This window comes from Monodelphis domestica, chromosome 3 (genome assembly GCF_027887165.1).
Source record: "Monodelphis domestica isolate mMonDom1 chromosome 3, mMonDom1.pri, whole genome shotgun sequence".
NCBI lineage: Eukaryota > Metazoa > Chordata > Mammalia > Didelphimorphia > Didelphidae > Monodelphis > Monodelphis domestica.
In genome coordinates, this window is record NC_077229.1 from 501601230 (window position 1) to 501627773 (window position 26544).

The 26544-nt window shown below is 40.5% G+C and overlaps 2 protein-coding genes across 4 annotated transcripts in view; one reads left to right on the forward strand and one right to left on the reverse strand.

Annotated features, from left to right (window-relative positions):
* CWC27 (CWC27 spliceosome associated cyclophilin) overlaps window positions 1-21316 on the reverse strand; it is a 356165-nt gene extending 334849 nt beyond the window's left edge. For both annotated transcript variants that reach the window (XM_001366393.4, XM_016431314.2), the window contains exons 1-3: window positions 21229-21316; window positions 19211-19307; window positions 118-230 (exon numbers count right to left, since the gene is read on the reverse strand). In XM_001366393.4, coding sequence (XP_001366430.1) covers window positions 118-230; window positions 19211-19307; window positions 21229-21270 — 252 coding nt within the window. In that variant the 5' untranslated portion in view covers window positions 21271-21316. The remainder of the gene's footprint in view (window positions 1-117; window positions 231-19210; window positions 19308-21228) is intronic.
* Window positions 21317-21839: 523 nt separating this feature from the next.
* Window positions 21840-26544, forward strand: part of SREK1IP1 (SREK1 interacting protein 1) — a 51913-nt gene continuing 47208 nt past the window's right edge. The window contains exon 1 of one of the 2 annotated variants that reach the window (XM_056824864.1): window positions 21840-21970. In XM_056824864.1, the coding sequence (XP_056680842.1) occupies window positions 21958-21970 (13 nt within the window). In that variant the 5' untranslated portion in view covers window positions 21840-21957. The remainder of the gene's footprint in view (window positions 21971-26544) is intronic. The other variant, XM_056824865.1, reaches the window with a different exon arrangement.

The window sequence follows — 26544 nt, forward strand, 5'->3', positions numbered from 1 at the left end:
ATGATTAGTGAAATAGGCAAAGGGAGCAATGCTCAAGGCCTTAAATCCCATCTGGAGGAAGTAGTAGAAAAATATGATCTAGGAAATGATACCTGAAATAAGTAAATCAAAGCTCACCTTGAAAGGAGCACCATAGATAGATTCTCCTCCAGTTCCAGTACCAGTGGGATCTCCTCCTTGGATTATAAAACCAGGTACAACTCTATGAAATATCGTGTTGTCATAATAACCTGAAAAGAAATCATTTGAGATTTTACCAAGATTTACGAGATTCTTCTTCTCTTGTCAACTATATTTGTAGAGGTGATTCTTGTTCAGATACTGATTGTACTAGAAAGCTTTGGAAGCCCCCCTTCAAAATCAGAGGTTATGGGGCAGTGCTCCCACATTCAATCCTCTTCTAAAAAAATATCATATTAAGTTGGTCCTTCCATCTTAAGATATTCTCAGACTTTTCTTGTCTCAAAAGGATTACACTCTCTCTAGATACCATTCATATAATCACTATTATTTCAGTGATAAATTCAACAAACATTTTCATGTGCTTCTTCCACTTCCTATTCAACTGCTTCCTTTCTAACCTCTACAATCTAGTTTCTGCCCTTTTGCTTGAACAAAAACTAACGCGAAAATCCAGGATCTGCAACTTATTAACTATATGAACTAAAGCAAATGATTTAAGTTCCCAGAATCTCATACATAACCAATTAGTTGCTATGTCACGTATTTTACCTCACCAATCTGTCCCCTCCTTTCCATCCGCATGGGCAAAACCCTATTTCTGGCTTTTGTTTCCACTTTATTGTCTTGTTTCTTAATGACTACAATAATTTATCTCACTTCTGGCCTTTATGACTTTCAATTATCCACAATCCATCTTACACAGTGCTAAACAATTTTATGGAGGTATAATCACATCATACTTATATTTAAGTTTGGTTAAGACAAACATACCCCCTTATTTCTCCTCAAGAAGCATGACGACAAAATAAATTTCTTTCATCTACAAAGTAGACGATCTAGAGCAACAGTGACCACATTTGCTAGCAATGAGACTCTGACCAATCTGTCTCTGTCATGCCTTATCCTAACTGTAATAAATACCTACTAAAATTCTACAAATCCACACTTAATTTTATTCTTAATTATTTTTCCCAAATAGCAAGCTTTTGTTTTCCCTCGTTTCTACCACTCCCTGTAAAAAAATAAGGGGAAAAAAAATTCTTGTTAACAAATATGCATAGTCAAGTAACAACTTTCTCAACCAACCACATCCAAAAAATGCATTGTGCATACTTGGGCATCATAGTACATACATACATACTTTTCTGTCAGGAGGAGGAGAGTGAATCTGATATATTAGCATATAGCATATTTCATGTGAATCAGGATGGGTTATTGCATTTATCAGAGTTCTTAAGTCTTTCAAAGTGGTTCATTTCTACAATGTTACTATGCACATTTAACTTGAAACACAAACTATCACTGTATTGACATTCTATTAAGTCCATAATAATCTATTTCAACAATTCATTATTTTTATCACTTGTTCTCTTCTATAATCTCCTTTAGGCCTAAACCCTTCTCTTATCCTCTATGTGAATTACTGTTGTGTGTTCCTTTTAAATAAAGTGATTTACCTTTTTCTAAGTCTATTCTTATTAGGAAAAGCTTATGTTCCTTGCCACACAACACCCTGCCAAGAATGAAGGATCTTTGAGGGTAAAGATGGGCTGATTTGTGTTTATGTTTTCCTAGGACAATATATTGCCTGCAAGAATATGTTTCTGTTTTGAGTTTGATACCACTGATCTAAACCATTATGATGGTGTGGAAGAGGGTGGGAGAGAGATTCCCCATTTCTTTGTCCCCAGGTACTACATCATTGTCTGGAAAGGCAGATAGGTTTTCTTATTACATTTTTAGAACATAATTTGAACAGCTACATTTAGGAAAGACACAAATTAACTTTATGTTGTATTGTATTTTAATTATTTTGTTAAACATTTCCAAATTACATTTTGTAAAAATGGAGACCTGAATCTAGGAATCCATTCCAGAAATCCTTGGTCACATCCCAAAATGCCTTGTAACCTTATCTTGGCCGAGAGCGAGATGGGGTATTCAACCTCATTGTAAAGGCTACATGCCCTCTTTTCTACTTCCGCTTCAGAGCAGACGCGTCTCTCATGATGGGAGTGAAACTGAATTGGGCCTCTCGGCCCACCTAGCACGTGCCTTTCTTACTTGTATTTTCTTAAATTCTCAACCTTTAATAAACCTCTAAAAATATAATACTCCTTGCAGAGAGAAAATAATTTCTATCTGCCTCAGTTTCCCAAAATTTTAATCATAACAGTTGAATTTTAACTGCTACAATTTTAATTTGGTATGATCACTGAATCACTTTAATGACACTGAAAGACTCTAAGATATCTTCCAACTCCAAATCATGATTCTATGAAGTTTAAGTTTCTTAGTGTGGCATTTCTGACCTTGTACAATCTGACTTTTACATTATTCCCTACTATTTTACTGTGGGAACCACCTGCTTTAAAATATTCCCATTGCCTACCTCTGTTTATACCTGCTCCTCAGCTCAGAATGTTCTTCTACTCCTTCTTTACCAAAGTCCTAGTCTTCCTTCTATATCCAGCCTGAGTCCTGCCACCTCCTCAAAGCTTCCCCAAGCAGTTTCATCCCCAGAGGAACTACAGCAGTAGATATATCTCCTCCCTTTTCTTTTATTCTGTTTCCCAACCAATTCTCCAGTTGTAATCAGCCAAGTAAATAATAATGAATTTCATGGCTCCAGAAATATAAATTATCTTGTTCTCCTAGTCTATCTTTAAATATTATTCCTATAAATACCACTTTCTGAGAAAGAGAGGGAGAAAAGGATATTTGGTTCCAATGCATTTAAAAATATTTTTTACATTCACTTTTTAAAAATTTTTAATTCTAGGGAGGTGGAATCAAGATGGTTGGGTAGAGGCAGTGAAAGTTCAGACCTCTGAAAACCCTTCCTTATCAATTACAAACTAAATGCTACTAGGGGACTGAAAAATCAAACCTAACAACAAGACAGAGACAAGAACCCTCCTGCTGAACTCAATTTAAAAGGTACACTTCCCAAAAGCCAGAATTTGAGAATACTCGGGTTTAAGGGGAAGGGAGAAGGAAGGTCCCAGGACCCACCCACATACCCAGAGTGCTAAGCCTCCAGAGGCAGCTGGAGGGCAGCTCTGGGCAGACAAAGGTGCTGGTCTGGAGGGAGTACCTTGCAGGAAAGGCTGTGCCAGGCTCAGAGCATCGAACACAGGCAATGGACAACGAGTTAGAGAAGGAGCGAAGAGCAGGCAGCCTAGTTGCAGCAGTGGAGTCCCTCAATATGGATCCCCCCTTCCAGGAGGTTTTAACCTCAGGGCACATCTAGCCCAGCTGTACTTAATCCTATCAAAAGTTTTCAGAGGGCAGGGAGGCTCAAGCTCCAACACCCCTCCCACACAGACTACTAGGACTTTAATCCAAGCAAAGCCTCCAGAGGGCAGGGAAGCAAAAGCTCCAATACACCTACCCCACAAACTGCACTGAGAGACTTGCTGACAAAACTCCAAGAAGGAAGACTAACAGAAAAGCAAAAAACCTACCAAAACAAAAAAAAGGAGCAACAGCAAAAACAACTGCAGGGAGTAAAGAAGAGGTAAATTTGAGCAAACAACATAAAAAGAAAAAAGAAATTACAATTGACACCTTTTATACAGGCAATAAACAAAGAGCAAATGGAACAAAAGAGATCCCCAGATCCAGATAGATTCATAAATGAATTCTATCAAACATTCAAAAAACAACTAATCCCAATATTATACAAACTATTTGACAGAATAAGCAAAGAAGGAGTTCTAACAAATTCATTTTATGACACAAATATGGTACTGATTCCAAAGCCAGGCAGGTCAAAAATAGAGAAAGAAAACTATAGACCAATCTCCTTAATGAATATAGATGCGAAAATCTTAAATAGGATACTAGCAAAAAGACTCCAGCAAATCATCGCAAGGATTATTCACTATTACCAGGTAGAATTCATCTGAGGAATGCAAGGATGGTTCAATATTAGGAAAACCATCCACATAACTGGCCATATTAACAAGTAAACCGACAAAAATCACATGACTATCTCAATAGATGCAGAAAAAGCCTTTGACAACACCTATTCCTATTGAAAACACTAGAAAGCATAGGAATAGAAGGGCCTTTCCTAAAAATAAAAAACAGTATATATCTAAAACCATCAGCAAACATTATCTGCAATGGGGATAAACTAGAAGCCTTCCCAATAAGATCAGGAATGAAACAAGGATGCCCATTGTCAACTCTATTATTTAACATTGAATTAGAAATACTTGCGGTAGCAATTAGAGGAGAAAAAAAAATTGAAGGTATTAAAATTGGCAATGAGGAGACCAAGCGATGACTCTTTGCAGATGATAAGATGGTCTACTTAAAGAATCCTAGAGAATCAACCAAAAAGTTACTCGAAATAATCAACAACTTTAGCAAAGTTTCAGGATACAAAATAAACCCAGATGAGTCATCAGCATTTCTATATATCTCCAACACATCTCAGCAGCAAGAATTAGAAAGAGAAATTGCATTTAAAATCACCCTAGATAATATAAATGTAAACCTTAAAATTTCTTAGACTTATGAATGTTGGAAATTTCACCATTGGGAAATTTCATACTTGGAAAAAATTTCCTACTGATAGTAAGAACTCTATTGGAATGTGAACCCCCTTGGCATGGGAGGATCCTTCTCCTCCCTACCTAAGACTACTTTAGGACAGAAACCTTTTGCTAAACAATGGAAAGGGCTTTGACCTATGCTTAAGCATAGAACAGGAAGTTCTTTGAGTCATGATTGATTTTAGAATTGATACAATAGAGATACTTGGAATGACAGAACCAGGTCTTGAAACTACAATCTCCACCCTACTCAGAGTAAAAGGATTTAGGAAGGGCTGCAGCAAGGATCAAGATTTAATTATTTGAGAATATGACCTTCAACAGACATGTGCAAAGGGGCAGACCTCTGGGCGGTCCTGGGTTAAGCTAGAGCCACCATTGGCACAGGGAAGACATGGACAGTGATTGGTAGATGTGAGAACTGAGGGGAGGGAACTTAGATGGGTTCCTTAAAGATAGCGGGGTCTGAGGACTGGGGGAGGTTCGAGAGGTTGTGCTCTGAGAGGTTGTGCTCTGAGAGGTTGTGCTCTGAAGGAGTCTGAGAGGAGAGAGGTCCTGGAGGGAGAGCTCCTGGAGAGGTCTGAGAGGAGGGCTTGCTCTGAAGGAGGCTGGAAGTGGAGGCCCCTGAGACTGTTTCTCCATTTTGGTCACGTGAGTGATAGGGACTGATCTCTTTTCTTTGCCTCAGCTATCTAAGGGCTTGGGCCTTTTGGCCTAGCCTAAACAGAGGGGGTATTTAAGCCCTATTCCCTTCTCTCCCCTTTCTCTCTCTCTCTCTCTCTCTCTCTCTCTCTCTCTCTCTCTCTCTCTCTCTCTCTCTCTCTCTCTCTCTCTCTAATACCTTTCTTCCTCCTGTTTGTAATTTTAAAACTCCATAAAAGGTTGACGGTTGACTTGAGTTTTCATTTAGGAATTACATAGCTGAATTCCTTGGCAACCTTAAATTAATATATATCAGTCTTTTAAAGTGATTTCCTTGTCACATAAAATACTTACGAATCTATCTGCTGAGACAAACACAAGAACTATATGAACATGACTACAAAATACTATCTACACAATTAAAACTAGATCTAAACAATTGGAAAAACATTGATTGCTCATGGGTAGGAAGAGATAACATAATAAAAATGACAATAATACCCAAATTAATTTACTTATTTAGTGCCATACCCATTGAATTTTTTTTACTGAATTAGAAAAAACCATAACAAAGTTCAATTGGAAGAACAAAAGATCAAGGATATCCAGGGAAATCATGAAAAAAGAATGCAAAGGAAGGAGGCCTTGCAGTCCCAGATCTCAAACTATATTATAAAGCAGTGGTCATCAAAATAATTTGGTACTGGCTAAGAGACAGAAAGGAGGATCAGTGGAATAGATTTTGGATAAGTGACCTCAGCAAGACAGTCTATGATAAGCCCAAAGATACCAGCTTTTGGGACCAAAATCCACTATTTGATAAAAACTGCTAGAAAAATTGGAAGTGAGTATAGGAGAGATTAGGCTTGAATAAACATCTCACACCCTACACCAAGATAAACTCAGAATGGGTGAATGACCTGAATATAAAGAGGGAAACCAGAAGCAAATTAGGTGAACACAGAATAGTATACATGTCAGATCTTTGGGAAAGGAAAGACTTAAAAACCAATCAAGAGCTAGAAAAAAAAATCACAAAATGTAAAATCAATGTTTGATAACATCAAATTAAAAAGGTTTTGTATAAACAAAACCAATGCAACCAAAATTAGAAGGGAAGCAACAAATTGGGAAACAATCTTCATAACAAAAACCTCTAACAAAGATCTAATTACTCAAATTTATAAAGAACTAAACCAATTGTACAAAAAATTAAGCAATTCTTTAATTGATAAATGGGTGTAGCAGTCCAGACCATAGGCATTCTGGAGAGACAAGGAATGTGAGTGAGCTCATGGCCATCCTGTGCATGGCAATAAATTTTATTGCCAGCGTGGCTGAAGTTTAGGCGCGAAACCTGGCTTTCCTTTGTCTCACTCTCCCGGGGATAATAACCCCACCTTCACCTTGTCATAAGTTGCATTATCCAATGGGAATACCCCAGGTAACTCATCCATATGTATTGAGGTATCATATAACTGTTCAATATGTATTGAGCTGTCAAGACTATAAATAAACGAGCCCCAGCAAGCTCCCCCCACTTGAAGATCTTCTCCCCTGCCTGTCTCTCTCTCTCTCTCTCTCTTCTCTGTCTTTCTCACTAAGGCCTGGCCTTTAGGCCAGGCCTGCCTTACTTCCGCTCTTTCTCCTAATGCTACCTAGCATTATCTACCTCCTGTAGTTTCTGATCTCCTTTCCATCTGAGCTAGCTTTATCCTCTGACCAGTATGGTGTTAAGTTGAGATCATTGGGTGGTTTTAGCCTGAATAGTCACACTCAGTGGTCGGAGCTTAGCTGTGGCTCATACAAATAATATTTGTCTACTGACTCGGTTATTCACATCTCTAAAGTCGGCTCATTCACGCCCTTCGCGGGATCAATACTTCTACTCTATCTCTATCCTCTCTTTCACCCCTTGCAGCCTCTCGCAGGCCGGGAGGCTACATACTGGCCCCAACGTGGCTAGAACTCACACCTGCCACTTTCTTGTGGCATTCTACCTTTATTTCTCACAGCAGTAGGGAGGGCGCGCCCCGAGACGCGAAGGATTTCTCAGGCTAGGCGGGACGAAGCCAGAGAACAAGCCCTTCAAGTCTGGCCAACGGAAGGTGAGTTGTTCTCAGAGATGGGTTTGACTATTTCCTCCCATGCAGGTTATATACGACTCCTCATGTCGTTAATTTAACAGGGAGGTAGGAAGGTCTCTAAAGCGCAGATCAAAGCCTTGCTACAAGTAATTCAAAAGGCTTTCCCAGCCTTCCCATCTATGGGGACGCTAGAAGTTGCTCAATGGGACCTTATAGGACAATCCTTAAAGGACTATCAAAAAGAAGGTAACAGAGTCAGGAAAACGGTATTTAACACCTGGTCAATTATCAGAACCATTCTAGAGGATTTAGCTACTCGTACCTATACTGCAGGGGAGAAGGAATCTCCACAGACTCAGGAATTTAAAAAGCAGGATCTCAAACGCACTGCTCCTGAGGAGACTGATGGGGGAAGGGAAGGAGAGTGTTCAGGATGGTCTGGGGATCCTCCAGAGGCCCCAGGCTATAATTCAAAGGAGAGTAAAACAAAAGAGTCATTTACAACTCCAAGGCTGTATCCTTCTCTAAACACTCTGACCCCTCCCCCTCCCACCCCTCCCCCAGACTACGGGTTGGCTTCACGAGCCTCTCTCGTGGCCACCCCACCCCCACCTTGCTCGCCTGAAGTTTCTAAGCCTGATTCACTCAGGAATGAGCCGATCTCGCCTACTCAAAAAGGCAAGGAGGGCATTTCTGCTTTCCCAGTCAGGTATATAGAGGACCGTGAGGATGCCAACAGACGCATTGCTCAGCACAAGCCCATAGACTGTAAGGTCTTGAAAATGCTCAGAAGCAGCGTATTGAAAAACGGGGCAATCGCTCCATTCACATTAGCGCTCCTCGGTAATCTGACTCAACAGACACTCACACCGGCTGACTGGTACCTGGCAGCCGAGTCCGCCCTCAGCGGAGGTGACTATCTGACCTGGAAGCTGAAATTCCATGATCTATGTTCCCTGCAGGCCTCCGAGAACAGGCAGGCAGGAATCAACGTGCCCTTTGAACAATTGGTAGGGCAAGGAGAATTCGAACCTATTGCTAGGCAAATCGCAGCCACAGAGCAGGTTTTTAACCAGATAGCCAGCGCGGCCACTAAAGCATGGAGAGCCCTACCCGGGAAGGATTCAGAGAGCCTGTACACAGAGATCATCCAAAAGCAGAACGAATCTTTCGCTGACTTTGTGGATAGGCTCAGTACAGAAGTCCGCAGACATATCCCTCATGAAGATGCAGCCAAGGTTCTCATTCGGGACCTTGCTTTTTTAAATGCTAATGAACAGGCCAGGAGAGCTTTAGCTCCCATTAAAGCTACAGGGACCCTGACAGATTTTTTAAGAGCATGCCAAGACATAGGCATGGGTAAGACACGAACTATTTTAACAGTACAAGAGCAGCCAAGAATGCTTAGAGGGCTATGCCATGCGTGCGGCAGGAGAGGTCACTATCGTAGAGCATGTCCAAATAAAAGATCAGGAAAGACTCCAGATATCTGCCCCAAATGCGGAAAGGGCAGGCATTGGGCTTCTGAGTGCAGAGCTGGCAATAAGCGAAGTCTTCCCAACACAGGGTCTAACACCCAGTTAAACTAGACTTCGGGCCAGCCTTGAGCCCAGGAGTAAATCAGGGCAGAACCATGAGGTGTTCTTTTCGATTCCCTATAATTGCAGCCGAAAGCATAGTACTAAGAGAGAAGTCAGAACCGACTTGGATTCCAGCTAGCTTTCGTTTTCCAGTACCTCAAGGTGCAAAAGGGTTAATACTAGGCAACCCTGACCTCATTGCAAAAGGTTTAGAAATCTTTCCTACATTGTTTCAGGATGAGGAGACCAATGGGCTCCACATCCTGGCTGCTGCAAAGCCAGCATTTTGCATTTCAAAGGACAATAATCTAGCCTATCTGACCATATTCCCTGAAGCTGATTTCTCTCTAAAGAGCAAGCTTCAAAAAAGCAGCCTTGACTCCACAGCCCATGGATTGTTTTGGTCTCAAAAAGTGACTCAGGATAGGATGGTAATGTCTTTATTTGTAGAAGACAGGGTTATCTCAGGCATCCTGGATTCTGGAGCAGACATCTCGGTGATCTCTGCTACGGATTGGCCAGAATCATGGGAAGTCATTGAACCTCACCAGAAGTTAATAGGCATAGGCACTCCTGAGCACATTCTCCAATCAGCGAATACTTTATCGTGGTCTGATAGTGAAGGACATAGAGGTATATTTAAACCTTATGTACTAGATATTGCCCAATCTCTTTGGGGCAGAGAGGTGATGTCCGCAATGAACATAACATTGACCACATCGGACAAACTGCACACAGAATTTGTGGGTGCGGCAAGCATCGCCCCGCTATTCGCTGACCCTATCACGTGGTTAAATTCCAAACCCATTTGGATTAACCAATGGCCGATATCTAAGGAGAAATTAGTACATTTAGAGGCCATAATACAAGAACAATTGAGCTTAGGTCACATACGAGAATCAAACAGTCCCTGGAACACCCCGATTTTTCTAGTGCCAAAGAAGGCAGGGAAGTGGAGGCTAGTCCATGATCTTAGGAAGATCAATGAACAGCTAGTGGACATGGGGACGAGGCAACCGGGATTACCTTCCCCGGGTCCTATTCCCATAAACTGGAAGCTGATAGTTATAGATTTGAAGGATTGTTTTTTCAATATCCGCCTGTCCCCACAAGATTGTCACAGATTTGCATTCTCTGTACCCTCCATAAATTATGGTACTCCTTTCAAAAGATTCGAATGGCTGTGCCTTCCACAAGGGCTTCGTGTAAGCAGCTGTTTGTGTCAGACATATGTAGCTAATGCATTAGAAAAGGTTAGACTTGAACACGCGAAATACCATATACTTCAGTATGTAGATGATATTCTGTTAGCAGCGCCATCTAGTGGCGAAGTGGAGATATTGCTCGCAGACGCCACCAAAGCTTTAACAGCTGCAAATCTGGTGATCTCTAAGGAAAAGATTCAAACCACGCCCCCTTACAAGTACCTAGGAACGCTAGTGTATGATCAAGAGATCCGACCACAGAAAATTGAGATTCGTAGAGATTCCCTGAATACATTGAACGACTTCCAGAAATTGTTAGGTGATATTAATTGGCTCAGACCTTTTCTAAAAATCTCTACAGGACAGTTGGAAAACCTGTATGCCACTTTAAAGGGAGATGCTGCTTTATCATCCCCTAGAACGCTGTCTCCCAAAGCGGAGGAGGAGTTAAAGGTAGTGGAAGAAGCGGTGTCAAAAGCCAGATTGTATAGAATTGATCCATCATTACCCTTAATAGCGTCTGTTCTACAGACAAGGTATACTCCCACAGGTGCTTTACATCAGGACCAACACATCATAGAATGGATTCATTTAGCCAATCAACAAACTAAATCCCTCACTAGCTATCTAGAACTTATCATTTTACTGATAACTCAGATCAGAAAAAGGGCAAGACAGTTAACTGGCATAGATCCTAGTACAATTCATGTGCCTATAACAAGAGAGCAAGTTCAGAATTTATTTGCACAGTCTTTGCCATGGCAAATTGCTTTTGCAGATTATACAGGACAGATAGATAATCACATTCCTGCTAATAAGATACTGCAGTTTGTAAAATTGACTCCTATTATTTTTCCAAGAATGACATCCATGCATCCTCTTGTAGATGCTGTGAACGTTTTTACAGATGCATCAAAACATGGGAGAGCAGGAGCTGTAGTCCAGGATAGCACAATGTTATTAGACACTACTTATGGCTCTCCACAAAAAGCTGAATTAGCTGCAGTTCGCAGTGTGCTAAGGGATGTAGTACAAGCTTGTAATATAATCTGTGATTCATTATATGTGGTTAATTTGGTTAATTCGCTGGAAACAGCAAAGATTAAACCTGTACCTGATGAAGAGTTATATCTCTTGTTCCGTACCACCCAAATGGTGATATGGCAGAGGCAGAACAAATTTTTTATAACACATATTCGTTCACATACTAACCTCCCTGGTCCTCTCTCGGAGGGAAACGCTAAGGTGGATACCTTAGTGGCATCTGCTTTTCAAGATGCAGTTAGATCACATTCTTTATTGCACCAAAATGCAAAATCTCTTAAATGCCAATTTGACATTACTAAAAGACAGGCACAGGAGATAATCCAGCAATGCAGCTCATGTGCCCAGTTCTCCTCTACACCTCTTCCCCCAGGAGCTAATCCCCGAGGACTCAAAGCTAACCAGCTTTGGCAGATGGATGTGACTCAATATGCTCCTTTTGGAAGGTGGAAGTATGTGCATGTGACAATTGACACATACTCAAGGGTCATGTGGGCCACGGCACAAACGGGAGAAAAAGTTTCTCATGTCATTGCACACTTGCTGGAAGCATTTGCGCATTTGGGCATTCCAAGTCAGATAAAAACTGACAATGGTACTGCATACACCAGCAAAAGGTTTGCAGAATTTTGCAAACTGTGGAATATAAACCACAAAACTGGAATTCCAGGTAACTCCACTGGTCAAGCCATAGTGGAGAGAGCTAACAGGACTCTCAAGAACCAGATACAAAAACAAAAAGGAGAGTACCTGACAATTTATGTAGGTGACATCTCTAAACCCAAACCTATTATTCCTAACAAATTGTTAAGGATGGTACTTTTAACTCTCAATCATTTCTCCATCCCAGAAGGGCTGAATGCTACACCTATGCAGACGCATTTTGAGTGTCATGACACAATGGACACGGTGCAGCAGCCCTGGGTTTTTTGGAGATTGCCAGGAGACAAAGATTACAGAGGTCCGAACAGACTAATAACGATGGGTCGAGGATATGCTTGTGTTTCCACAGATGATGGAGAGATCTGGACTCCCAGTAAGCACCTCAAACCGTGGAAGGGATGGCTTCCAGATGCAAGGGGAGCAGAGGAACAGGCTCACCAGTCTAGCACCGCACCGGCTGCCCGAGACCAGGACGAGAAGCAGACGAGCATCGCTGCTGTCTCCAGTCAGCTACCTGATGGTCAAGCGCAGGGCACCGGGATCGAAGGCAACACTGGTGAATGCACACACTCTGAACACTGACATTACATTTACTCTGATGACATTCACTATTTTGACTTTGCTGAACATCTGTCATGCTGAAGTCTACTGGTCCATCGTGCCCAAACCTCCTATTTTGAGAATGTTAACTTGGAGGGACAAGCCCCCTCTGGTATATGTTAACAACACGGACTGGCTACCACACCCTATTCTAGCCAAACGTGTTCCTCTAGAGTCTGAAGGGGCTCTGTACAATTATTCAGGATCTACTGTGTATCCTCCATTTTGTATGTCTTTTAGAAATTCGTTTATTGGTAATTCTTTCTGTGTACCACGCAGACATCAAGCGTGGATTGTCAAAAATGCCACTGATGACAGTTATGTAGGGGTTGGCATGGGTGTGATAGGAATGGGAGATGAGTTAGCAAGTAAGACGTTCCAATCTAAACACCCTGCTAACAAGTACCTATGTCCAAATCAGATAGGTACGGTACAAAAGGAGTTGCCATGGACAGATTGCTCTGTCCGAGTTCCCAGAAAGGTTAAGATGCCGGCAACCACAGACTTTAACATCTACAATTGGGCACCCAGGTTACGTTGTGGTCGCTCTGAACAACTGACGCGATTAGGCAAATACACTGACTATGAGAAATGGCACATGCCATGTCAGAATTTTCAGAAAATTGAGGACTTACTAGAAGTAGACATGGCTGGTTCTAGACTTGCTATTGAAGCAGGTCCAATACAGAACACGCAGTGGAAGATAGTGGCTGCCACGCAGCCGATATACAAGTTTAAGGTCAAGGTGAAGAACTCAGGACTTGATCTTGAGTATGACAGTCACATCAATGTCACAGCATGTGTTTTTGCTCCTTATGTAATGCTAGTAGGTAACAGCCTTCGAATTTTTAAAAATGACCAAGGTCTATATGAGATCAACTGCACAAAATGCCGCCTACATCAATGCCTTAGTCCTAAAAACCAAGATTCATATGTTGCTATCATGTATCATCCACCTTTAATGTGGGTACCTGTCGACTTGACAGAGACGTGGGCATCTGCGCCTACTGTGCACATCATTCAAAAGGCATTTAACATGGTTATACATAGGTCCAAGAGAATGGTCTTGGAGATTATAGGAGCCGTAGTCTCAGTAATTGCCATGATCACATCACTAACCACGGCAACATTGGCATTAACTTCCTCTATCCAGAACCATGAGTTCATACAGGAAGTGGTGTCTAACTCTTCCAAATTATGGCACACTCAGCAGAGTATTGACTTAGCTTACAGAGATGAGCTGGACAGTTTAAAAGATGCTGTGTTTTGGTTAGGTAAAGAGGTTGAAGCTTTACACACAAGGATTACTTATCCCTGTCATTACAATCAAATGGGTTATTGTATTACTCCGTTGCCATATGATAATGTGTCATATGAATGGCAACTGGTCGTTCAGCACATCAAGGGTGCTTGGGGAAGCCATAACAGCACCTTGGACATTATTAAATTGCAACAGCAGATCAACAAATTAGACCAAATTGTATATGAGAATGAAGCTGCAAACATAGCTGCAAATTGGGAAGCAACTTTATCTTCCCTAGATCCCCAAAATTGGTTTGGTAGAGCTAACTTAACCAGCATTGGTACTATCATTTTATTCATATTATTGGCTATGGGTTTGATTATACTTTGCAGCAGAAGCTGTAAAAACAGAGCCTACATTCAAGGCATACTGCCAGAATTGGCACGGTCTTATCACACTAGGCAATTGGTGCCTGAAAATGTTGAATTGAACACGACCGTTCCATGAAAGACCAGAGTATCATGATATTTTACATTCCAATCTTTGCTATATACTGAGAAGATGAAGGCATGTTTGCTATGTCACATGTCTGTCCCTCCTGAATTGTTCAGAGAGGATGTTTTTTTTTTTTTCTTTAAAGGGATCTCTCCCACCACACAATCAAAAAGAAAAGGGAGAGGAATCTTATACAGATCAGTATTTCTAAGAAATCTTACAGAGATCAGTATTTTGCTCTAAGATCAGTATTTATATTTTAGAGGACACTTTTTAAAGTCACTTTTGATTGATCAACCTTGATTTTTTCTTTTACACTATTAAGGCCAGAACTTTGAGTATAAAGAAGGTACTGTTAATGCTCTGATCCAAATTATGAAGGTGCCAAGATTTCTAGAATTACAGTCACCTTACGGTCAGTAAACATGAGAACATGACAGAAATTGTTAATTTTCAGTTGACCATTCTGGAGAGTGATGTCTGATTGCATGCAACGGGAATCATGACGAATCTTTCATTATGGACCAGACAGCCTAAGCCACGGTGATGCATTTTCCATGTGAAATGGATGCTTGAGGTTGGGGAATGCAGAGACATGGTGCACTGACGCCCTCAGTCACTGGATGTCCTGGCATCGTCCTACCAACCAGTTTCTTAGGTGGCAGGCATCTGGCAGTGAGAGCGAATAGATCCCAAAGATGCAGAATCAGTTCAAGAGAAGGAAAGCATTTATCCTTCGGGTCCAGAGGAGGTCAGTTTTGCTAATCATGATGAGATCTGACAGCTTCTCATGGTTCTGACTGGTGAAGAGTGACGTGGTTAACTGAAGCACCTATCTTGTCAGACAGAGAACTTCTACCTCATGAAACCAGGATCAGTGTTATGGAAATTATTTTTTCTTTTTGACATTTTTATATCTTATATCATTATTTTGTTAAGCACTTAGAAAGAAAGTTCACACTTGATTTTTATATTTGAGTTTTATAATCTGGTTTGATTTTCTCACTTTGAATTATTATGATTGTGCACCAGTGTGTTTATATTTAGCGTGTGTTGAGTTACATCTTGATATTACTCTATTCATTTGTGTGTCAAACAAAAAGGGGGAGATGTAGCAGTCCAGACCATAGGCATTCTGGAGAGACAAGGAATGTGAGTGAGCTCATGGCCATCCTGTGCATGGCAATAAATTTTATTGCCAGCGTGGCTGAAGTTTAGGCGCGAAACCTGGCTTTCCTTTGTCTCACTCTCCCGGGGATAATAACCCCACCTTCACCTTGTCATAAGTTGCATTATCCAATGGGAATACCCCAGGTAACTCATCCATATGTATTGAGGTATCATATAACTGTTCAATATGTATTGAGCTGTCAAGACTATAAATAAACGAGCCCCAGCAAGCTCCCCCCACTTGAAGATCTTCTCCCCTGCCTGTCTCTCTCTCTCTCTCTCTCTTCTCTGTCTTTCTCACTAAGGCCTGGCCTTTAGGCCAGGCCTGCCTTACTTCCGCTCTTTCTCCTAATGCTACCTAGCATTATCTACCTCCTGTAGTTTCTGATCTCCTTTCCATCTGAGCTAGCTTTATCCTCTGACCAGTATGGTGTTAAGTTGAGATCATTGGGTGGTTTTAGCCTGAATAGTCACACTCAGTGGTCGGAGCTTAGCTGTGGCTCATACAAATAATATTTGTCTACTGACTCGGTTATTCACATCTCTAAAGTCGGCTCGTTCACGCCCTTCGCGGGATCAATACTTCTACTCTATCTCTATCCTCTCTTTCACCCCTTGCAGCCTCTCGCAGGCCGGGAGGCTACAATGGGCAAGGAACATGAATAGGCAATTTTCAATTAAAGAAATCAAAACTACTAATAAGCACATGAAAAAGTGTTCTAAATCTCTTATAATCAGAGAGATGCAAATCAAAACAACACTGAGGTATCACCTCACACCTAGCAGATTTGCTAACATGACAGCAAAGGAAAGTAATGAATGGTGTAGGGGATGTGGCAAAGTCGGGACATTAATGCATTGCTGGTGGAGTTGTGAATTAATCCAACCATTCTAGAGGGTAATTTGGAACTATGCTCAAAGAGCGCTAAAAGACTGTCTGCCCTTTGATCCAGCCATAGCACTGCTGGATGTGTACCCCAAAGAGGTAATAAGGAAAAAGACTTGTACAAGAATATTCATAGCTGTGCTCTTTGTGGTGGCCAAAAACTGGAGAATGGCTGAACAAATTGTGATATATGTTGGTGATGTTGTGCCCAAAGGAATAATAAAGTGGAGGAATTCCATGGGAACTGGAACAAACTCCAAGAAGTGATGCAGAACGAAAGGAGCAGAACCAGGAGAACATTGTACACAGAAACTGATACACTGTTGTAAAATCAAATGTAATGAACTTCTCCAGTAGTGACAATGCAGCAGTCTGAACAACTTGGAGCAATCTATGAGCAAAAACACTATCCACATTCAGAGGAAAAACTGTGGGAATAGAAACACAGAAGATAAACAATAAACAAAATAAACAAATATTTTTGCACATATGGGTCCTTTGCCTCTTTATTAAATCACTTTGGGATAGATATCTAATAATGGTATTATTGAGTCAAAGGGTATGCAGTTTTCTAGTCCTCTGGGCATAGTTCCAAATCATTCTCTAAAATGATTGGACTTGGTCACAACTCCACCAATTGTGTATTAGTATACCTATTTTTCAATAACCTCTCCAGCATTTTTCATTTTCCCTTTCTGTCATATTAATTAATCTGAAAGATGAAAGATAGTACATCAGAGCTATTTTAATTTGCATTTCTCTTACTATTAGGGATTTAAAGCATTTTTAATATGACTATTGAGTTTTGAATTCTTTTGAAATTCACATCCTTTGACCATTTATCAATAGAAAAATGGATCTTATTTTGTACTTATGGATCACTTCTCTATATATTTGAGAAATGAGACCTTAATCAGAGAAACTTGCTATAAAATTTCCCCACCAATTTCTTGCTTGCCTTCTAATTTTAGTTTTATTGTTTTTGTTTGTGGATTTTGATACTTTCATTAGATTCTGTTGATATTCCTTTCTACAATATTTTTCAACTTTCACTCAGTAAGTGTTTATGTAGCATTTATATATCTGGTACCATTCTAGGTTGGAAGTAAAAAGACAAAACAGAAGCAAATATTCTACTATGGGGATAAAACCCAAGATAGTTTGAAGAGAACAACTAGAGGCATCACAAAATCACAGAATTTCAAAGTTAGTAGAAACTTCAATGATCATCTAATCTAATCCATGATGTCAACATGGAAATATAGAAATCCCCAGTTTACTTAGTTTAAGGGTATAAACCCCAGATTTTGACTTTGCCATAGGAGAGGTTTCCCCCTGAGGGAAGGGTGTGATATATGGGCAAAGGCTTCTGGAGACAAAAGAGCTACTTGAATTCAGAGGGGATCTGACTCCCACCTGAAGTGGATGTTTATTTGTCTGGAGAAGTGGGACCTTCCCTCAGGGGGAAACCTCTCCTATGGCAAGGTCAAAACCTGGAGTTTATACCATTAAACTAAGTAAACTGGGGATTTCTATATTTCCATCTTGACAACACAAAAAGGAATCTCTACATTCTAAAACATTTCCAACAAGTAGTCCCCCAGCCTCTGTTTGAAGACCTTTAAAGAGGAACCCCTCACTTCCCAAGGCAGTCCTTTTCACTTTGGGATAACTCTACTTGGTAGAAAGTTTTCCTGACATCAAGAAAGGTTTCCTAAAGGATATAGCTTTCAAACTGATCAGAGGATTTCTAGGAGGATGAGGTAAAGAAAGATGGCATGACACATATATACAACAGCATATCAAAGGCATAGAGACGGGAGAGGGAACACAGAGTATGAGAAGCATCAAGGAAACCAGTTTAGCTAGCCACCAGAATTTATAAAGTGAAATAAGGTTGGAAAGGTAGAAGGTGAAGGTCTTCCAATACCAAGCAGAGGAGTTAATTTGCATTTTATCCTAGAGGCAAAAGGAAGTCAACTCAGGGAAGAGACCTAATAATTTTTTTTGGACCACCATTTTGGAATTTCTACTCTTTCTCATGAACTTCATTCCTATAACACCATGTGTTTATGAGATAACACTTGGATGTCCCATATGCAATTGAAACTCAATCTGTTCCAAACAAAACACATTATACTTGCTTATTTCTAATGAAGAAAAAAATCATCCTTCGAGTCATTTAGATTCATGTCTCAGAGTTATCTCTGACTTCCTCAAAACACAGTCAATCAGCTGTGAAGCCTTATCAATTCTACTTCTACAACATTCTTTCTCTCCACATTAGAGCCACCACCACAATTCAGACTCTTGTCACTTCTTTCCTAGATTGTTGAAATAGTCTGTTAATTGGTCTCTTTGCCTGCTGTTTCTTTCATCTCCAATCAACCTCAGTGAAACAACATATCTTGACACTATTAGTACAATATTATAGATTGGATATAATGGGGTTTTTTTGTGGACATGCCTGAAAATTTAATAGCAAGTAATAATATTCTTCAGGAAAATGTCTTCTGAAGGCTGAGCAATGGCTTGGCTTTTCCACAAAAAAACTTGGGAGAAATAAATTTATTCTTAAATTTGAGACTGCCTAGGAAAAAGAGTCCTTTATAAAAGGCTCATCTCTGCATCAGAATAAAAACTGAAATTTGACATTTATTAAGCATTCTACTTTGGGTAAAATATTAAACTAGGCTCTGGGGAATATGATAAGTTTAGCCAAGACATAGGCCCTGTTCTCAAAGAGTTTACAGTTTAGCAAGTAAAACACAAAAAAAAAACGAAAATTCATTTTCTAAATTAATGATTATTAATTTTTCCTATAGAAAAAATTTGTGTAACTATTACCTTCCATACAAAGTTGAATGAAATTTCTACATGCTTTTGGAGCTTCTTTTGACCATAGTTCTATGTCAATATCACCACCTGTTGTTTTCAATAAAACCTAGGGGAAAAATTGAGAGATTAGATTAAATTATGACTAAATAAAAGTATGAATTTGGTTCAGTATTATAATCACTCTGATCAATATAACCATGCATTCATTCAATAATTCATTCATTTAACAAATATTTATCAAGTACCTACCATATGCAAAGCATAGTCTAGCACAATATGAATACAAATATAAAACATGACAATCTGGGGCCTCAAGGAGCTTATATGTCTTTGCTCCATTTTATAATAAAAATTAGAAAGTTTTGCTTTTATTGTTGTAGTCAATAAAACTTAAAATATGCAGTTATTATTTATTATATATTATTGTTCTAAGACAGTTCTCAGAAATAACTTTTGGACTGATTAAAAAACTAATGTATTCATTTACATTTCCAGAAAAATTAATTAATTTGGACTCTACTGATTCAGAATTTATGCTAGTACAAAGATATACTTCACTACTCATGGAGAAATACAAATTCACATTCTCTCATATTTTATAACACTTTATAATTTATTTTTAGAAGTGCTCTCTAAGATATATATTATCTAATATATTTTACAAATTTTACAAATAATAGCTAACATTTATATAATGCTTTCAGATTTGGAAAGAACTTTATATATTATCTCATTTGGTCTTTACAATAGAACTCCCATGCCTCCAGGACTATTTAACAAATTTAACTATTTAACTGTATTTTAAAAAATGGTCTGTTTAGCCCTCCATAATCTAGGCCCCATCTAGTCATAAATGACTAACAGTTTACTAGCTATGTGACCTTAATCAAATCACTTCATTGTCTCCTTTTTCATATGGACAAATGGATGAGGTTGGACTAGATTGTATCAAAGGTCCTCCTTTTACCTCCAGCATCTGGAACGTTTGCTGGTCAGTTATGTCTGACTGTAATCTCATTTGAGGTCTTCTAAAGATACCGGAGTTGTTTGCAATTTCCTTCTCCCTTCTTCTTCATTTTACAGATCAGAAAATGGAGGTAAAACTGGCCACACAACTAGTGAGTGTCTGAGGTCAAATTTGAACTCAGGTGTTCCTGTCTCCAGGCCTGGTGCTGTGTGCACTATGGTGACACCTAGTTGCCCTTCATATGAAACATTAGTGGCCACTTAAATACTTGATTGGACTTTTGTTGATGCAAGGTTTCTTTAAACCTTGGGGTTTACAGATAGCGGGGATGGATAGATTCGGGGGTGGTGGGATTTATAAACTTAGAAGGGGAAAAAAATTACATCTTTTTTTTCCCCACTAAACTCTAGCTGAAATTTTGTATTTTTTACAAATATTCAAAACTATTCTGAGAAAAAGTCCACAGATTTCACCAGAACAATGGAAGGGTTCGTGAATGGGTTCTGAATCCGCTCTTTCCAGGAAAGTCCAGGAAAGGGCTGCAAAATCAGAGAGGGAATGAGAGAGGAACGAGAAAGTCGACAGCCCACTTTAAAATCTGAGCACCTTTTCCAGCTTGAGTTCTCAGAGTGTGGATGATGGATACTGTGACCCCCTTCCGTCCTTGAGATTAAAACACTTGGATCAGAAAAGGTCTTTAGCAATCATCTAATTCAACTTCGTTATTTTACAGAAAAGGAAACTGAGGCCCAGAAAAGTTAAGTGATTTCTCCAAAGTTGCACTGCTAGTAAATGACAGAAGGGGGGATTCGAAACCAGGTACCCCGCCTCTAAGCCCGGCCGACGTTCTCTGAATTGCACCCCGCGCGCCCCACCTCCTGACCCCCTCCCCCAGCAAGAAAGCGTTGGATGACCCCAACCCCATAACCCCACCCCCATTAAGCCCGGCCGACGTTCTCTGAATTGCACCCCACGCGCCCCACCTCCTGACCCCCTCCCCCAGCAGGAAAGCGTTGGAGGACCCCAACTCCATAACCCCACCCCCTCCCCGCGCTCTCACCTTTCCGTTGGTAGGCGGCTCCTGGATGTAAATATTGCTCATCCTTGCGGGCTATCGGGGGAAGGGAAAAGTCCCTTCTCACCTTCTCAGTGCTTTACGAGGTTCGAGGGCGCTCGGTCTGCCGTCTGCGCCTCCCGGCGAAGGGAAAACCCAGTGGGCTCTGCCTGGCAATTAGAAGCGGCTCAAGATACAACCCCAACTGCAGGTCCTCTCCCACAGACAGCCTCGCGAGGTACTAACGGAGTAAGGAGGCTGCCATACTGCTCCTGGTCCCGGGCACCGCTCCTTGCGGGGGGTGGAGTAGAGACTAATTCTTCGACTTCTGCAGAAATGCTTTGGTATACAGCGAATACAGCCGCCTGATTATCCCCTAGAAATTAATATTAACTTAATTGCCGAAGCTCGCAAGAAATTATCTTTTACTTTAAGTCACTCTTTGGCTAGTGACTGGGAAGACCTACCCCTTTCCCCCCCTCCTCAAGATATGTCAGAAATGGTTTGGGCGACTAGTGCTCTGTCCTCTGCCTCCGCCCGGAAACTGCAACTGAGCCTGCTGCGTTCTCTTGTCTACCTTGGGACTCCCTCCTGTAAGGGGAGGCGGAGGCAAGAGAGGGGAAGCTGAGAGCGGATTGCCTACCCCGCCAGAGCTACCGGAAGCCGCGTCTCCTGAGTAAAGTTGACGGCGGCGATCGCGCGAGTGGGGACCTAGAGGCTGCTCCCGCCCAGGCCATGGCCTTGCCAGGTGACTGCTCCTGGGGTGGTAGGGAGCAAAGGCGCGGGCCTGGAGCTTTGAGACGAGGTGTCGGGGAGCGCGGAGCTAGCAGCAGAGAAGGAAAAGTGTGTGTAGAAGTGGATATGGAGGTGGTGTCTGCGTGGCTGAATGTATTGTGTATGTGTGCATGCGGTGAGCGTATATGACTGGGACCATGTGTATATTGTACATGCAGGTGTAGGCAGCCAGGTGACTCCGTGGATAGAGCTTGGACCTGGAGTAGGAAAGACCAGAGTTCAAATGCGGCCTCACACTAGTCACTTACCGTTTGCCTAAATCCACCCGGGAAGAAAATGACAAACCACTTTTGTATCTTTGTCCAAAAAAAAATCACGAACAGTAAGGTCCAGGAAGTAGTCAGGAAGAGTTGGACTGGGCTAAACGGTAATGCATGTGCCTCTGTTTGTAGTGTGTATTAATGTGTTTGACTAGCATACCTGTATATGTGGATGTGTGTAGTTGTATGTGCATGTAACTATGTATATATACATTTATACGTGTGGTTTGTGTGATTTTGTAGTCTATGTATATAGTGTGGATGTGCATTCATGTACTATAAACTTGTGATCCTATATCATGTGTGCTGTGTATGAAGTGTGTAAGTTATGTGTATATATGTGACTGTATGGTGTACATGTGTATTTTTGTTATGTATGCATACACAAGTATAGTGTGTGTGTGTTATTATGTGCTATGTGCATTTGGAGTGTAAGCATGCATGTGCATAGGCTGTATGTTTATGTGGCATACATGTATACCTGTATGGATATATGAGTATATATCTATCCTGTGTATTAAGCATTGCATGAATGTGTATGGATGATGTGTATATGTGGTAGGTATATGCTTCCTGTGTATGTTGTATGCATTTATTTATGCATGTAGTGTGTATGTGTATATATGGTGTGTGTACACAAATGCTTGGTGGGGGAGGGTAGGTAGGTATGATGGAGGGAGGAGAATTTTTTTAAGTTTGTTTTTCTTTAACAATGATGCTTTAAAAAATTTTTTTTAACTCCAGAAGCAAAGTATTATAGTTAAACATGGCAAGAGACCAATTGTCTAATTTTAATTAATCTGATTTTGACATGTTTTCTACGTACCACCACCCTAGAGCAATACACTGGACATTTGATGTCTCTTGAGTTTCTACTGACTCTGAGTTGGAGAAATAAAACGGTTACGAGTAGGTAGTTCGGGCTCTAACTCCAATGGCCCTAAATCAAGGGTTCTTAATCTTTTTTTCCCTATACCATCCCTTTGCCAATCAGGTGAAGCTTAGCAATGCCTCTTCTTCTTTTTTTTTTTTAAAACCTTTACCTTCCATCTTGGAATCAATACTATGTATTGGCTCCAAGGCAGAAGAGTGGTAAGGGCTAGGCAATGGGGGTCAAGTGACTTGCCCAGGGTCACACAGCTAGGATGTGGCTGAGGTCAGATTTGAACCTAGGACCTCCCATCTCTAGGCCTGGCTCTCAATCCACTGAGCTACCCAGCTGCCCCCAGCAATGCCTCTTCTAAATAATACAATACTTTTAAATAATTGGAGGAACTGCTCAATTTTAATGAGGGGTTAGTGAAAATAAAGAGGTCTTTTTCCCCAATCTAAGTTCATGGACTCCTTGAAATCTTATCTACAGACCTCTGAGTAAAGACTGGAAACTTCGCAGAGCCTGTTTTCTAAGCAAATATTTGCCCTACCTGCTTTAAAGTATCATTCTGGCAAATATACACCTCAGTTGAACAAGCATGTATTTATCATCCACTTCATTGTGCAGTGCTTGCAGATGGGCACTGAATATCTGTGTGACCTTGGGCAACTCACTTAACATATCTGAACCTTAGTTGGCTCACCTATGAAATAGAGTTAGACTAGATGACATCTGAGATATCTTTCATCTCTACATCTATGAATCAATAAACTATCTCCCCAAATCTGTGTTGACAATGTATTTGGGGAAGTACAGTTTTGGTAAGTCAGGGATCATTCAACATTTTGGTCCTTAGACATTCAGGAAGGTATAACAAAAAAAAAATTTATTATATGAAATCATACATGCATTAAAGATTTATGCAAATTGCTACTTATGTGAGATCCCAGAGGAAAGGTTTCTTACAATACTTGGGAATTATGAAAAACTTAATGGAAGAATTGGCATTTAATTTCATTTTTAAATGATGGTTAGGAATTCAGGAGATAATATAATGGTAGGTGGGTTCCTTTGATACTAATGAAAAAGTTGCCTTAAAATTATGTTACAAGAATAACCATTTTGACCAGTACTAGATAAGGTTGACAAGTCAGAGTAATGTTAGATGCTTTGGATGCCAGGAAAGAGTGAACTTTTACCCAAGCTGTTTATAATTTTTTTGAGCAGAGAAGTGATACTTTCAGTTTGAGGAATTCATTGGAGGAATGAAGGATTGATTGAAGGGTAGAAGACTGTTATAGTGGTATGCATGAATAGTAATTATTATCTACACAAGGGGAAAGGCAGAAAAAAAAGGAGGAGGTGGTTGTGAAGAGATACTGTAGAGATAAAATTGAAGGGATGTGATAATCAGCATGACATAGTGAAAAGAGCATTGAAAGTCTAGTCCAGCCTGCAATATGTACTCTGTATTGTAAAAGAGGAGAAATGAAGGAGAGTCTCTCTGATCTCCTCTCTTAATATTGGAGAGGGGTGAACAGGGTTTGACCCACTAGATGGATGTGTTTCTCCAGTGAGAGGTTAAAGGGAAATATGAAGGAAAGGGATGTGGGGAAAACTGAAAGATTGAACAGCAAGATGCCAGTATCTCTCTCTTCCTCAAGGTTAGCTGACATCAGAGCTTTAGATTACTTTAGAAAGAGACAGAAGGACTCTGTCTACCTCTCTTCTCAAGGATACTCCACAAACTATATCCTTGAATCTTGAATGTGGGAAAGAAATTATATCCCAGACAGTCCTTTCAGGAGTAAGGGTTTTGTTAAACCCTTCCTTATAGAGTATTGTGACAAGCCAAGATCTTTGCTTGTCACAAATGAAACAGGATTCACCCTTCATCTAGTTCACAATATACCCAACCTCTATCTTGTCATAAAAACCTTGACCACTCTTAAATCTGACATAACTAGAAGGTTTATTTGAAGAGATGGGGAATGAAAGGGTTGGAGGGATAAGGCAGAAAGATGGAGGGTGAGGAAATGCCCTAATAGCTATGTTCTACAGTAGTTGGAATTCAAGAGGTCCTTTAGACCAGAAGCTTCTGTGGCTCCAGCCTTTTCCCAACAGATTCTTTCTTATATCTCTACACTACAATAACTTAAACCTAAATCTCTATAATCTATCCAAAGAAAAGCAAAAGGGGAAGAACCACAGAGAGAGGGCAGATGGGCTCTGACCAAAGAGTCCAGCTGAACTCCCTCCCAGTCTTGGGTAGCTGCAGTCAAGTCAAGTCAAGGGGGGTTGTGAAGGATTTCTGGCTGAAGACAAGTCTTCTGCAAGTAGGAAATCAAGTTCTTTCTCCCTCCTGTCTTTTCAGATTTCCTCTGACCCTCAGGAAAAAAACTCCTTTCAGTTTCCTTCCAAAGGTGAAAGTGAATCAGTTAGTCAGAATCCTCTCAGCTCTCAGTTCTTTTTCCCTGAATGCTCTTGCTCCCTCTCTCCACTGCTCTTCCATTTTTCCTCATTTACAGTATATAAGGGCAAGGCACCATGAGGATAACTAACTATCCTCATCTTTTCAAATGCTAACAACAGTTTTGGTGTGACTCACTTTATGGGGTTGTTGTATTTGAAAGGCACTTAAAACCTTAAAGTGTGTACACTTTGTTTGCTCAGTCACCAAGGGACATGTCATTTCAACTTCCAAGCCTCATTGTCAATATTTTTAAGAGCCAGGGTAACAATATCTGTAGCATTTTCTATACAAGGTTAATTACGCATGTCAAATGAGATGATGCATGTGAAGCACTTTTAAAGGCTGAAAGTGCTATATTAATATCAGTTATTTATAGTTTTATTATTTTTATTGGAAATCACATGGACATGAGATGTGAAAGAGAATCCAAGACAATATCAAGGACCCACTAAGTGGCTCAATGGTTAGAAATCTAGGCCCAGAGGGGCGCTGGATTCAAATGTGACCTCAGATACTTCCTAGCTATGTGACAAGTTCCTTAACTCCAATTGTCTACCTCTTACTGCTCTTCTACCTTGGAACCAATACTTAGTATTGATTTTAAGACATAAGGTATGAGTTAAAAACAAACAAATAAAAGCAAGTTTTAAAACAGACATGGAAGACTGGATAAAATGATGAAAATGATGGTCCCAGTGGTAGAAATAAGTCAGAAGAAGGCAGCTGGTTTAGAGGGGGAAAAAAGCTTGATTTTGTATGTTAGGTGGAAATGCCAGTTGATAATTGGAGATTCCTGGCACTCAGAAGAGAGGTTAGAGCTAGACAAAAAGAAACAATGTGCTTGGGGATAGTATTTGGAGGCCAGAGGATGGATGAGTCATTATCAGTTGATTCAGGGTAATCATTATGAGGTTAGTGGC